Source organism: Papilio xuthus, unplaced genomic scaffold, assembly GCF_000836235.2.
Source record: "Papilio xuthus unplaced genomic scaffold, Pxut_1.1 DF824655.1, whole genome shotgun sequence".
Taxonomy (NCBI): Eukaryota; Metazoa; Arthropoda; class Insecta; order Lepidoptera; family Papilionidae; genus Papilio; species Papilio xuthus.
Genome location: NW_013533994.1, coordinates 434,758 through 448,910, shown reverse-complemented (window position 1 = coordinate 448,910; position 14,153 = coordinate 434,758). Strand labels below are relative to the sequence as shown.

Below are 14,153 nucleotides of genomic sequence, written 5' to 3'. Positions count from 1 at the left end.
TGGTTTGTGTGATTCAATTTGTCATATGAAAAGAAAAAATACTAATAACATAAATAAATAATGATAGTCAAATAACTTGTATTTTACAAATACATTTTTTACAGCTGGTTTCTGAGAACAATATTAAATAATATCGCCATCCCTGTCATTATCTTTGACAAAACAGAGATAACAATATGTTTTAATCGGTTTTGGTTTCAGAAATCCACGGTTAGTAATGTTTTTATAAATGAATAATAATTCAATTAATGTACTTTCCAACCCTACATTTATTCGATAAATCTGTTGGGAATTGTTTTTTTTTTTAATTTCTTTATTATCACACAAACCAAAAATTAAATTTTAAATTGCGAACATTGTCTATATTAAAGAGAAAACCGATATAAAATGTGCTTTATCCTTAACAATTAATATACTAAAATTATCAGATACCAAAATTATCTTAAAATACAACTTAACGAATACATATTTTAACAAACAATCAATATATAAAGGAGAAATTATGAAAGACATAATATATTTAAAAAAAAGATATTACAAAATGCCATAGAGAGATTAGCTTACAAAACTATGTCAGATCAATATTTATAGTGCTCATAGAAACGTGTTAGAGAATAAGAAATAAAAAAAATAGCAATTGTGCTTAGTTTAGTCACTGGAGGACAAAAAATTTTGAACTGACAAAAAAAAATTCTACAAAAAAAAAATTGTCTATTGCTAATAGATATTTGGTGCACAATGTTACATATTATATTTTTCTAAAACCAGACATTATAGATATCATGTAAAATAATTAAAAGAAAAAACAAAATACAGTCATATAGAGATTCATTGATAAACTAATAACTCTTGTTTTTTGCGTTGCCGCAATTAAACAGAATTACTTTTATGTAAATAAAAAGATTCATATGAATAACAAGTCGTAATATAATCATTATATCAACAATGTATAATAAAATTTTGGAATAAATAACACAACAGTTACAGCGACTATTGGCTATTCACAACCCACGTCACTTTCTGTTACAAAAAATTTCGATTCCTTTGGCTTTTTTTTTGCGAAACGAAAAATCCGTCGTCAACAAAACCATGCTAATTCTCAAAGAACCAGTCGACACAATTCGCAAAGGAATATTATTATCCAAATAAACTTGCTTTGGCCTACAATATAAATAACAACATTACCTAAGATATATTTTATTTTATGGAACGGACAATATATTTGGAAAAATTATGTATATAAAGCTGCAGTGACTCATCAAATTTACATCTATTTTCTATAGTAAAATATTGCACCAACAAGACATTCCAAAGTTCTTACTTTTGTACATTTTGTGCGAAGAAATAAATATGTAAACAGAATGTTGTAATATTTATATCACTTAGGAATTAAATAGTAAAGCTGCATAAAATCAAGCAAGATTCAAAGAGAAAGAACTAGATGCCAAATGATAATAAAAATAAAATTATCAAAAATCTGATACCGAGAAGTGAAAGGAAAATTTTCATCTTTACTTTTCTGTTCGTTTCATAGACTGGAGATATATAATTGAAAACTTATTACACCTACAAATTAAATCAAGGTTATTAGATTAGTTGTCATATATTAAAATAGATCATACTGTATATATTACCACAGATATGAATATTGGCGATCTATATGTAGCTGCGCAATATCAAAATAATTCAATGTTACTTGTCTACTGTACCGATGAAACAATGTGTCGTTTTATGAGAATTGAGCTAGAACGATTTGGCCTTAACTACAACGCATAGATATGCATACGTCAGAATAAATCAGCACACGTCAGATTAGTCAGATTATGTGAGAGGGCGGCGCGCACGCGGACGCTGCGCTGGGTTGCGCGACACCAGCACCAACGCCGAGGCCAGCGCCATCCTCACCGGCGCCCTCGCCCCGCCAGGCAACCTACATCAGTCAACAATTCATATATTAATATTTTGTACCTCTAAAGTTAAAATGTCTCATGAAGTATATAGGTATTTTCTTTTTATTTTTCACACTTTTCCTTTTTTATCTATTGATAGAGGTGAAAGCGAGTCAGTGTATTGTTAGGGTACCTGACGAGCACTGTGGTGACGGCTGCGCGTGCGTCGCTGGTGGGCTCGATGGCGGCTGGGCGCAGGTCCAGCGCACGCCGCCGCCGCGCCCCGCCCGCACCGCCCACGGCCCCCGACATGCCGCCGCTCAGCACCACGCGCACCACCGCGAACGGCCGCTTCGCCATGTGCAGCATCTAGGATGTTACAAGATGGTATAATCTGCATCATACCGCTTCACAAACACATCTTAATAAACAAAAGTAATACACACTTCTACGACGTGTCGTCTCCTAGCTCTACGTACATCGGCAGCTTGTTTCGCCTTCCAGGCCACAACGCAGGCGGCCAGGAATAGGAAGAAGCAAGAGAAGAACACCGAGAAGAAAACGAATAGGTCGATGTGCAGCTGGTCCTGGCGGAAGAATGTAATGCCGAAGCTGGCGGCGCCGTCCTCCACGTGCCGCGCGTGGATTATTATGTAGAACTTGGTGTGGGAGAGGTCGTGCACTTTCTCCGGCAGAGTGAGCACGAGGCGGTTGCGCAGGTTGCGGACGCGAAGCAATACGTTCCTCTTGTCGACTGTGACGTACGTAGCCAGGTCGGTGGCCGTGTAGTCTGCGAGCGATATCTCCGTCTTGTCGTAGTACCAGGTGAAGTGCTGGCTGTCCGGCGCCGGGTCGTCGAGGGACGGTATCTTTCGGAACTGGTCGTGCTTGTAGTAGGTGGGGTCCAACTCGACCGCGTGCGCGCCGGTCGTCGAATTCACCGACACCACGAAGGAGCTGTCGTTGGGACTCAAGTACAGGTCGACGGCGCCTTGCGTCACGTCGACTATTACTCGTATGTCCACATTCATATATCTCGGATTGACGGCCACGAAGACAGTCTGACCGGGGTAAAGGGGACGTGGCTTTATTTTGCATTCATCTGGAACCAAAAATAGTTTATAATGAAAATCTTAGAGCCGAATAGCAAGTTAAAAGTGGGAACTAGCAGATTCGATCTATTTATTAACGAACCGATAGACTTTCCATCGAAGCATAGCTTGTTCTCGATGTTGATGGTCTTGTAGCACTGGTGTCCGTTACGCGGGTCGCCCATATAGAGGTCGCGGCACTTGACGCACTGGTAGCGCCAGCACTCCTGCGCCGTGTTCTTGCTGGCGCCTGCCGCCTGGCACGAGGCGTCGCTCTCCGTGTTGTTGCCGCAGTTGCACTTCTCCCCGGTCACGGGGTCGCACGTGTCGCCGTGACCGTGGCACTCGCAACTGCACAAACAAAATTATTATTTTTATTATGCTGTAATATCATTTTAAATTTAATGCATCTTTGTAAAAGTTACACATTACATATTCATTTTATAAAATGATAACAGTAAAGTTTGAATAAACTCACGGTCGACATGGATCGCGGAAGTCCTCGGAGCCCCTGAAGTACCCCTCAATGCAGCGCTCGCACCGGAGGCCGTCGGTGTTGTTGGCGCAGCGCACGCAACGCGCCTTCGAGCCCTCGCGGTAGTACTCGTCGTCGGGGGGCGGGTCGCGTGACGTCAGCGCCACGTCCGACACGTCGCTGGTGCACACGGTGGTGTGCCCGTGACAGTACACCGAGCACGGTATGCACTGACCGTTGTCCGTCGGGTCGCCCACGAAGTTCGGCTTGCAGATCTCACATTGATTGCCCTGGAAGGAAACATTATTGATATGCCATACATAACCATACAAAAGTATTGACAGATAATAGAAATCAATGATTTTACCATTGTGTTGTTGTGGCACTCGATGCACTTGTCAAGTTTATCGGGACCCTCGCAGTGCGAGTGTCCGTTGCACTGGCACTGTATGGTGCAGTTGGCGCCCACGTAGCCGAAGTCGCAGCGGCAGTCGTTGGGCTGCACGCAAGCACCGCGCACGCAGCCCTGCGTGCACACCGCCGCGCACCCGCCGCCCGCCGCGCCGCTCGCACGCTTGTAGCCCGCACCGCACGCGCACTCGTACCCCTCCGGCAAGTCCACGCAAACCTGCAAATGACAAATAATATAATATACTTATTATAAAACTTTCATTGCTGTTTTAATTACACTTTTTCTGTAACTACGATGTAAAACTCACCTCAGACTCGGCTTTACATTGATGATGGTTGTTCTCACATTCGTTCTCGGGAGGACATCTAGTGTAGTGCCAGGAGAACGTTTCATTGGTGTTGTTGCTCTGGTTGAGAGTGGCGTAGACGGCGGCGCAGGTGGTGCGCGTCGTGTAGTCGAGCGGGGACTCGATCGAGCCCTCGGAGCACACGCCCTCGCCGTTGGCGTCCTCCAGCGCGCACCAGCCGCAGTGCGAGTGACGCAAGCACTCCGAACACTGCTCGAAGGTTCCACACGGCGCCGGACACTTGTTCTTATCCGCCTTCGTCAGGACCAGTCCACAAACACCACCCGCGCATATAATCGGTTGATATGCAGGAGATATGCAAGTCCCCAGGTATGAAGCCCAGTGACATTCTGAGAATCCACCCTCAGCCCCGTCGGAGCTGAGACACGATTGACAATCCGTGAATTGGTTGCAGCGGCTAGGACACTCCTCTTTCGTCCTCGGCCTGAGACTGGCGCGGCCGGGTTCGTCGATTAACGCACACGTCCAATTAAAGAGTTCAGAGTTATCTTCCACAATTTTTGTTGCTTGACCTGCAAAATTATATTTTTATTACTTTGTACGACGAAAGTACGGTTATGATACATCATATCGTATATTACCTGATCTACTGGCGTACCGTGTCCAGGTGCACTGGTTGGATACGCATTTATCACAATCTGATGCCAGACACCTAAGTTCCGGACATTGGTCTACGTCACTGATGTAAGTGGTTCCCGCATTACATTTGATACTTGTACAAGATTCATCAGTTGGTACACATTCGCCTAAAAAATAATACAATTAACAAAGCCAGTAACAAATCTGCATCATATAAAATATTTAAGAGAAGTTTTACTAACCGACAGCAGCCGCGCAGGACTCGCACCACCTGCAGGCGGGTTTCTCCTCCGGATACAGCGGCCACGCGGCGAGACAAGATGTGCACGTTGTGAAGTTCTCACACGAACGACTCGAAATCAGTTCAAAGTCACAAGCTGCGCCTGAATTCGTGGAAACTCTATCACTACCCTCGCAGCCGGGTTTCTTGACGGAGTAACATTTCGTGTAATTGCTAGTGCTACAGAAACTGCAGCCCATGTGACTTCTACATTCCAACTTGTTCGAGCTCCACAGAGAGCACAGATCTTCGGGCAGAGATATCCGCGTCACTTGGCAGTTGGCGCTTCCTGTCCAACCGCCGATTATGTAGATGTAACCTTCGCTATCAGTTTCGACATCTATTGCCATCGCATGCGCTATGGTGCGCGGCGGCGGGTGATCCACTATACTTACACCTGTACAAAATAACAAATTGAATACACTTAAATTCAACAGAATAACAAAGTTATAATGAAGATTAACATACCTTTTACAAGTCTGACCCATTGGTTACATTCGTACACGTAGGCTATGAGAGCGTTGGACCTATTCTCTGGTTCAGTCCTGCCCCCAAATACAATCATATAGTCGTTTGTGGTGACGGCGGAATGTAAATAGGTCGCAAGCGGTAATGATTCGAACGCATTATGTATATTCAAGAAGCTAGGTAGCTCACTCCAAGTTTTTGTGGGGTAATGGAATGAGAATAATTTATCGGAGACCATAGTGCCATTGTAAACGTACAATATTCCACCGAAGACGTAAAGACTTTGCGACGGAGCGTGGTAAACAGTGCTATGTCCAATGACTCCAGACGGAATCGAACCTGTACACCGAAGTTTTATCCATTTTTCATTATCGAGATCAAATTCCCAGATTTCTGACATAAATCCTTCATTCATCGAGAAGCCCCCGATGAGAACTAGACTTTCGTAATCTTGATACTTCTGCAATGTCAACGTGTGTCCAGCTAGAGCCGGTGGCTTTTCATTTTTGGATTTGATATTGCTCCATCTCTGGTCTTTCAAGCTGAACTGCCAAAAGTCATCAAGAATTTTATTTTCCCCACTTTTTTCTTGTAAACTCAAACCTCCATAGATATAAATGTTTTGCTTGGAGTGATAAATTTCAGCCGCATGGAAGTATCGGCGCTCGGGCATTTTTGCATCCGGTGTCGCTTCAACGGTTACCTGCATCCAAGTATTGTTTTTGGTATCGAAAAATCTAATATCATTCAAAGGGCCATGTGATAGTGAATATCCACCGAACATCCACAAACCTCGTCTATCGGCAACCAAACTGTGACCGAATCTGGGTAACGTCTTTCTCAGGTGATCTAGACTATCGGACAGAAATTCAGAGTTAAAGAGCTCCGTAAAGACGAGTTGCGTTTTATCTAGTTTAACTGAACAATCATCTCCTCCAAATCCTTCGTTGCAGAGACATCGTCCATAGCTGGTATCGCACACGCCAGCCTTAATAGTCTCGCTACAGTTGTTGCGACAAATTTCAATGTCGCAGTTAGGACCTCCGTAACCGTCGCGGCAAACGCAATGTCTCTTGTTGCACACTCTGGGCCACGAGCAGTAGTCGTCGCAGGCCAGTACCTCATATACTCCTTCAAAACCTTGCTCCGGCTGACCTTGTTTATAATGCACGGTTAAGTTCCCACTTCGAGCCTCCACTACTCCCGAAGACGCTCCATTGCAAAACACTCCTAACAATTGACTCTGTTGATTATTGTTCAAATCTGGAACGCCGCCGAGCCCGTCGTAAACATAAACCGCGTTTTCATCACAGGGCACATCGAAATGGGAGGAGTTAATTCTAAACTGAATCGTGGCGTCTTTGATGTTACTGGCAGATATAATCCATAGACACTCTTTCGACGGGCCCAGTGATTTAACGTCGGGATCCGTCATAAATGAGCCGATACCTTCAGTCTGCGTCGCATTTAACATTCCTCTCGGTTCACATTGGTAATAGCATTTGCCACCGTGCCGAGGATCGCCATAAAATTTGGCTTTGCAACGCTCGCAGTTTTGACCTTCGGTGTTGTCTTTACAGATGCATTCTCCCGTTGCGTAGTCGCAAACGCCGCGAGATTCGTCTCCGTGATCGTTGCAGTCGCACCTGCGACAGCCTTGTCCGGTGGTCGCGTTACCGTGGCTGCCCGGTTTGCAGGATTCACAAAACTCGCCCTCCGTCCAGTCCTTACATTCGTCGCAACGGCCCACTCCGGTCTTACAGGTGGAATGATTGTGACATCCGCAGTTAATGGAACAATCGGCGCCGGTCCATCCGAGGTCGCAATGACATTTGTACTGCGGAGCGCCGCCGCAATAGCCGTGCACGCAATTATTGTAACAGGTTCGCATACAACTTTTTTTACCGTCGCCGATGTAGCCTTGCTTACATTTACAAGTGTAGGAGCCGTGCGTGTTGTTACAGATGGCGTGCTCGTGGCAGTCGTGAAGGCCGAGGCCGCACTCGTCCACGTCGGGGCACTGCGCGTACGCCCACCCCGCGTCCGTCGATGTCACATTTAACAGAGAAGCGCAATCCATGTGGGAACGAGTGAAATCGCCCTCCGTGCAAATACCGTTGATAGGATTTTCAAAAGAGTGACACCACCCGCACCCCATACTGCGCAAGCAAGTGGCGCACTGAGTGTGCGCTTGACACGACTTGCACTGACCGGACTTGCGAGCGGTGTCGTCGGCGGACGGCGTGGAGGCTCGGTCGAGCCACTCCCGACACAGGCCGAATTGATATTCGCTGGTGTAAACGCTGAAGCTGAAGCACTGTCGGGTCGCCTCGCACCAGACGCAGCGGCCGCGCTCGTCCAGGCAGTGCTCGCAGTCGAGACGCATGCGACATGGCGCCGGGCACTCGTTCGCCTCCACTATCGCACCGCTGGCTCGGCCCCGCCGCGAGCACCGCGCCTCGTCCGCCCACCACTCGCAGTAGTTCCCCGAGACGCACCTCTCGCAGCTTATATAGTTGGAGCAGTTTGGACAGGCCGCCGGCTGCAACGTCAGATATCTCCACTCGCCTTCGGACGAACAGGTCGTTTTCTCGTCGGTGTTTCTAGCTTCGCAGCGGTTCGTAACTTCACACCATCCACACGCAGCATCGGAGAGGCAGAGTAAGCAATTATCATAATTGGAACATTGACCGTTCGAGTAAGGTTCTAAAAATTCGAAAGTAAACACCTGGAACAATAAAAATACGTGTATATCAGAGTTTCTAATTGTGAATCATAAGAGTCGATTCTTTTTTTTGTAATCTATAAACAAATTGAACAAAATACCTTGGCATTTTCTTGAGATTTATTGTGAAGAAGTTCCATTTTGGAATGATGGTGTGAGGGATACAAGCCCGTGTGTAAGGAATCGTTGGCGTGCATATCCACAGACAGGCGGCCGGGGAACAGCGCCGGCCAGTGGACAAGGGAGCACGCGGAGGGCTGCGCTGTTAAATTGGCGACTGAAACGGGATTGTCGCCTAGATTGAGCGAGATATTGGAATGACCGGCACAAATGTGTAAAGTTTCCCCCGTGCCGTTCCAGTACTGCGGTATATGTAGCCATCCCCGGAGGCGCGCCTCGCTGGACCCGACGAAGATGTGATTGCTGCCGCCTCCGGTGCCCCAGTCCACAGTGGTGGCGTTCACAACAGATACTCCGTCGGGATGGTTCCAATCCGCCGGCTGTTGATACCTCAGGAACGTCAATCCCGGTCTTTTGTCCAGTATTTTACATTCTTCCGGGGTCGTCACTTCGGTACCGGTGTTTCCCCACCATCCGGGATTTTCTGATGGCGTATCTTCACCACAAACTCCGTAGTTATCTAAAAGGACACAGCAAGGTAGTCTTTTTAGTTATTTGCTTTTATAAACATTTTTACTGTTTGCAGTAAGTAAATATATATAAAATTACCGTCTTTGTGATGGCAGCGTGCATTTTGCACACACCAGCTGCACTGGTATAGGCCTAACTTGGTGCTAACAGACGGCAAAGGCTTTCGAGTAGTGTTCAACTTGTCCAGCGGTGGGCCGTGTATCAGACAGGAGTGACAATCGCCCAGAGCCGGGCAAATGCCGCCGCATCTAATAGATTGCAAATTTGTTGTACAATTCGATCCAATTGTCCTCCCGTAACAGATCTACAAAACAAAGTCATTGAAATGTTTATAATTAGCATAAGCTATTAAATGTATTATTGCGTGCAATCGATAACCTTGTTACTTGTTTACGTCACAATTTAAATGCTTAGTCATATAAATTAATTCATAGTGAATACATTTCTTAACAAATCGTAAATTTAAAATTATTTAAAAAAAACTAAAGGAGGTAATAATTTAGAATAAAGTATTTTGGAAGACAAAATATTAAACTTGTCCTTAAGTCATAATTGTTTTTAATAAAAACTCACATCGTCAGCAGAACACCAGCCGCACTCCGGGTCTGCGAGACACTCTGGTTGACTGCGATGTTTTGGACACGCCGATTCTGGATCTTTATTTGTAATTCCCGCATGCCAACTGGGTACTACATATGCTAATAGATCACCTAAAAATAAATTCATAATAAATAAACATTAAATTAATTAAAAAAAAATCTCAATACAAATTTCAATACTAACCGTTAACATTTCCATGATATCCGCCAACTATAAGTAAAGTCGAAGGAGGTTTCAAAGCAGCAGCATGAGCAAAAACTCCTTGCTTCTTCGGATATATTTTTCGAGTTTTTCCCAAAACATCTAAAGGTATCCAGGAATGACAACCCAGATGGTATAAATACATCTGACCATCATAACAAATTTCTTCTCGGTTATGCCTATGAGAGTATCCGCCAAAAACTACTAAGTAATTACCTAAAATATAATATTTTATTAGCAAAAGAACTACTATTCTCTGATTAAAATGAAAAGTAATTTTCATACCAATAATAGTTGCTGTATGAAAGGCTCTCTCTCTAGGCACATATGTATCACGAAGATGGGCTCTAGGATAATGTATTTCACTCCAATGTTTATAATCCAAGTCAAAAGCAAACATACGATCCGATAATTTTGAAAACCTTAAAAGAATAACACCTTATTAGAAAAACATACAGATGAGTCGGTTGAAAACACAAAGTTGTAATATTAGTTCAATTAACAGTAGGAAATTGATCTGATAGAAATTCCATGTACAAATTTAGTACATACCTTGCAACACTGGCCACTACACCTCCATACACCAAGAGAGAATTAGAATGTGCATGATATACCGCTGTGTGAGACACAACTCTCACGTCCAGCTCCTTGCCGCCGCGCACTTGGACCTTCTCCCACGACTCACTGCTCACATCACCAAGCTTAATTTTATATAAACTGAAATAACAAAAGAGAAATGAAGATTTTGTATGTAAACCCACTATACAGTTATAATCTTTTTAATTTTTTATTTTACTCATATAAAAAGTACATTTTTGAATAATTCAAATGTAATTATATTTTTAAATATAATTTACCTTGATGAAAATTCTCCATCCACAGTACTGCCACCAAATAAATACAATTCATCGTTCACAGCGGTCAAAGTATGTCGAGTCAGTCCAGGTGGTGTGAATGTGGAATTTACAGCTCTCAATGTCCAGGAATTATAAACCGCATCATAATACCATAGCTCTGATGATAAGCTGCCATCTGATAATTTCCCTCCATAGAGAATGAATCCCGTCCAAAACGAGCAAGCTGCATGACCATACCTTGGTTCAGGCTTGGATATATTGGTCTTAATACCGGAGGAAAGGAACTCAGGTCTGTCAGTAAATTGCAGGTAACTCTCTGAATAAGGTGTAGGTGTGTACATAAGAGGTAATGTAGTCTTGTCATGGTGAGAAAAAGATGCTAAGAGTAAATTAAACAAGGAACTCCTATTTCCTATTTGCCAGCTGCCATCAATATTGCCCTGTAACAAAATATAATTATTAAATGATGCATAATATATTAAAAAAGAAAATTTGAGCTTGTTTTAATTAAAAGGTTGAGAAATACATACTTTAGTAAATAGTGTCAATAATGATTTATCATTTTCTTCTGTTGTTGGGTACCGTCGTAAAACACTTCCGTTTTCATTATACCATTGACTAGTAGAAAATCTGAAAAAGCATATAAGTCTTAGTACTGCATATATCACATAACATGTGCAAATAAAGGTAAAAATGATACATACTTATAAATTTCCAGTAAGCCTAAAACTCTATTCAGATCATATCCTCCGAAGACATATAGAGAGTCTGTGTGGTTTACATAAACAGCAGTGTGGGCAGCTCTCTTTGTCATACCACTTTCAGTGTGCGAAAGCCAATGCCAACTGTTGCCTTCCTTGTCATTCTTCTTCAAAGAACATGATTCTCCTGAATAACTACAATAAAAACATGTTTTAAATACTCTCATTGTAGAACTCCACTGTATTCACAATTATATTAATACATATTATAATATCATCTCTGTTTATCTCTTTGACAAAACAGAGACTACAATACAATAGAGAAGCCTCTACAAACATATCAATGTCTAATCCCAACCATCTACCTCCACAGGCGAGGCATGTGGGCTTGAGAGAAACCTCTCTAAGCGAGACAAATATTGCGGTTGCTTACATGCTTAAGTGGTTTGACTGAATGTTACAAGTGTATGTACAGTCAAAACCCACAATTAAATGTTATACTGTGTAAAATTTGTTTATTCATAATAAAATATTTAGTCATACTATAGGGTAGCCAGTCATAACTTTAGATTAATAGAACAACAAATGGAGTAAAAGATGCATGAATATATGTCTGATTGTTTTAGGTGTTTACATATTTATAACAGTTGTCACTTATTCCTGCTTTGTACCATAACTTAAATAAACCTTCAATTTTATTGTCTGATCAATCATTACTCAAAACAGATAACAATGTCTACTTAATTTAAGATCAACATCATATTTTTCTCTAATAAATACTTAGTATTGTTACATTAAGAGGTTTTTGTTGTCAGTCAGTTTGTTCATTGTACCGTATCAACACACTTTTTCTCACACATTTTTCAATGTCAAAAAGAAATAAAAAAAGAGAACACTGATAAAACATACCCTTTTTTGCATTGACAGCCATCTCCTTTACACTGGCCATTGCCTGAACATCCATTTGGACATAGTTCCACACTACAATCTGGCCCGCCCCACACACCCACTACACAAAAGCATTTATGTGAAACACAAAGTCCTCTCCCAGTACAATTATTCGGACAGTTGTGAATTGCATATGTTGCTCGGAAACCATCCAATACATAGTTTGTATCACTGTATAGGAGTATTAACATCTGTAACATGATAAAAAATGATTATAAGTCTTCAAATTTATCTGTTTTAGGTTTACTAAATAAAAACAAAGTAATACTCACATATCCACTAGAAGCAGTGACATTTTGTGGTTCGGTTTTACCACTGAAACTTCCTAATAAAGGCGCATCAAAAGAATCACCATCATATACAAAGACATAGTCGTAAGAACATTCTGTTCCCATACGAATAAAGCTCAGTGTTATGTATTGGCTTTTATTTGCTGCTTTTATGAGCCATTCGCAATGTGAATCCTATGAAAGAAAAATATTCAGTATTAATTTGGTTTGCTTTACAAGGTAAAACATTTATTAGCATAAAAACCGACTTGTGTGTAGTTAGAGGTCGTTGGGCCGTCCGTGATAACTCCGCTGGGCTCGGTGAACACCCTGCGTGTCTTGTCGCAAGGTGCTATGGACGCAGCGCACCACACGGTAAGATAGATCCAGATGACCACTACTGAACTTGCACTTTTCTCCCCGATACGTGGATAAAACATGCCTCTTCCAAATTGTCACAAAACATAAGTCAAACATCAGAGCCATATAATCGTGAAATTACGACTAATATCACTAAAATGTAAAATAAACAACACTCATTTAGATGACATCTACTTCAAGGCTAACAACTTTAAAAGGTGAATATTGTCCTAAGACCCTAATGTTATAATATACTTTACTATTTCTTGAATGATAATACTTTTGAGAGAAAGGTATTTAAATTGTTATTAATTGTGGTCTAGTCGTACTTTCTAACGAGTTTTTCTTACATACAAACAATCAGATCCATCACAGTATTTTGACATTTGGTGACTTATTTAATTTTTTATCTATATTTTACAAACAAAGACATTTGATAATAAGGCTTTCGGTACAATTTATTTCAAAATATTGTTAACTGTGTTAAATAATGTATTTCTATAATAATGAATACTATAAAAATAATTTAATATTATATTCCATCACTATGAGTAGATTTTAATAACTTTTGCCTACCTTCGTGGTTATGGCGATAAAGGTTTATATTAATTAATATTATACAATATTTGCGATGCCTCCAATATTAATCTAACAAATAAAGACAAATCGATGAGATTAGAAATCACGTAACACCGGGCTTAAACATTTGACAATCTAAAGCGTCCGCCACCAGTCCGCTTTGAAGTCGCCGGAAAAGATATTCCCAAGCCAAAAGTCGTTTCTTTTACAAACTAGCTAAAATTAACATTTGATTCGCATGAATATTTTCACAATTCAATGATCAAGTGTAAATTGCAAAATAAATATATTTGTGATTTTAAAACTTATTATTGCATCTATTTTATAGTTTTCAATTTCCTTGTAACGCAGTAGTACTGATGGAGACATATAATAGAAATTAACTATTCTGTCCTACATACCATTCCATCATACTTAATATAACTATTAATATTTATCATTTTTTAACAAAAAAAAAATCGAAAACTTAGGGTACTCATAATTTGCAAACAACAACAAAGTCTGGCCACTTCAGTTATTATTGCACTATTCTAGTGTGTTGAATGTTTGACTAGCAATTCTTTGTGTTTTATTCGTATTAAAAGTAAACCTTCACGTTAAAAGTACCGGGGCTGTTTGGAGATCTATAGATCAAAACAAAATAAATCCAATTAGACAATTCATTTATGATTATATAATTAAAAAACGTATTTTAATAGTAC

The 14,153-nt window shown here is 41.3% G+C and overlaps 1 protein-coding gene across 1 annotated transcript; it reads right to left on the bottom strand.

Moving 5' to 3' along the window:
- Positions 1 to 773: 773 nt before the first annotated feature.
- On the bottom strand, positions 774 to 13,249 carry Megf8 (multiple EGF like domains 8). The gene is made up of 22 exons (XM_013325798.1): positions 12,783 to 13,249; positions 12,517 to 12,708; positions 12,206 to 12,435; positions 11,300 to 11,491; positions 11,126 to 11,225; positions 10,596 to 11,035; positions 10,291 to 10,455; positions 10,024 to 10,160; positions 9,721 to 9,954; positions 9,511 to 9,647; positions 9,016 to 9,241; positions 8,388 to 8,926; positions 5,562 to 8,289; positions 5,056 to 5,490; positions 4,816 to 4,980; positions 4,175 to 4,746; positions 3,823 to 4,083; positions 3,459 to 3,745; positions 3,084 to 3,331; positions 2,336 to 2,991; positions 2,083 to 2,258; positions 774 to 1,930 (listed from the first exon to the last, which is right to left on the bottom strand). Exons 1-22 carry the CDS (start codon positions 12,951 to 12,953, stop codon positions 1,822 to 1,824), a joined length of 8,400 nt encoding a protein of 2,799 aa, XP_013181252.1. The 5' UTR covers positions 12,954 to 13,249; the 3' UTR covers positions 774 to 1,821.
- Between the last annotated feature and the right edge of the window lie 904 nt (positions 13,250 to 14,153).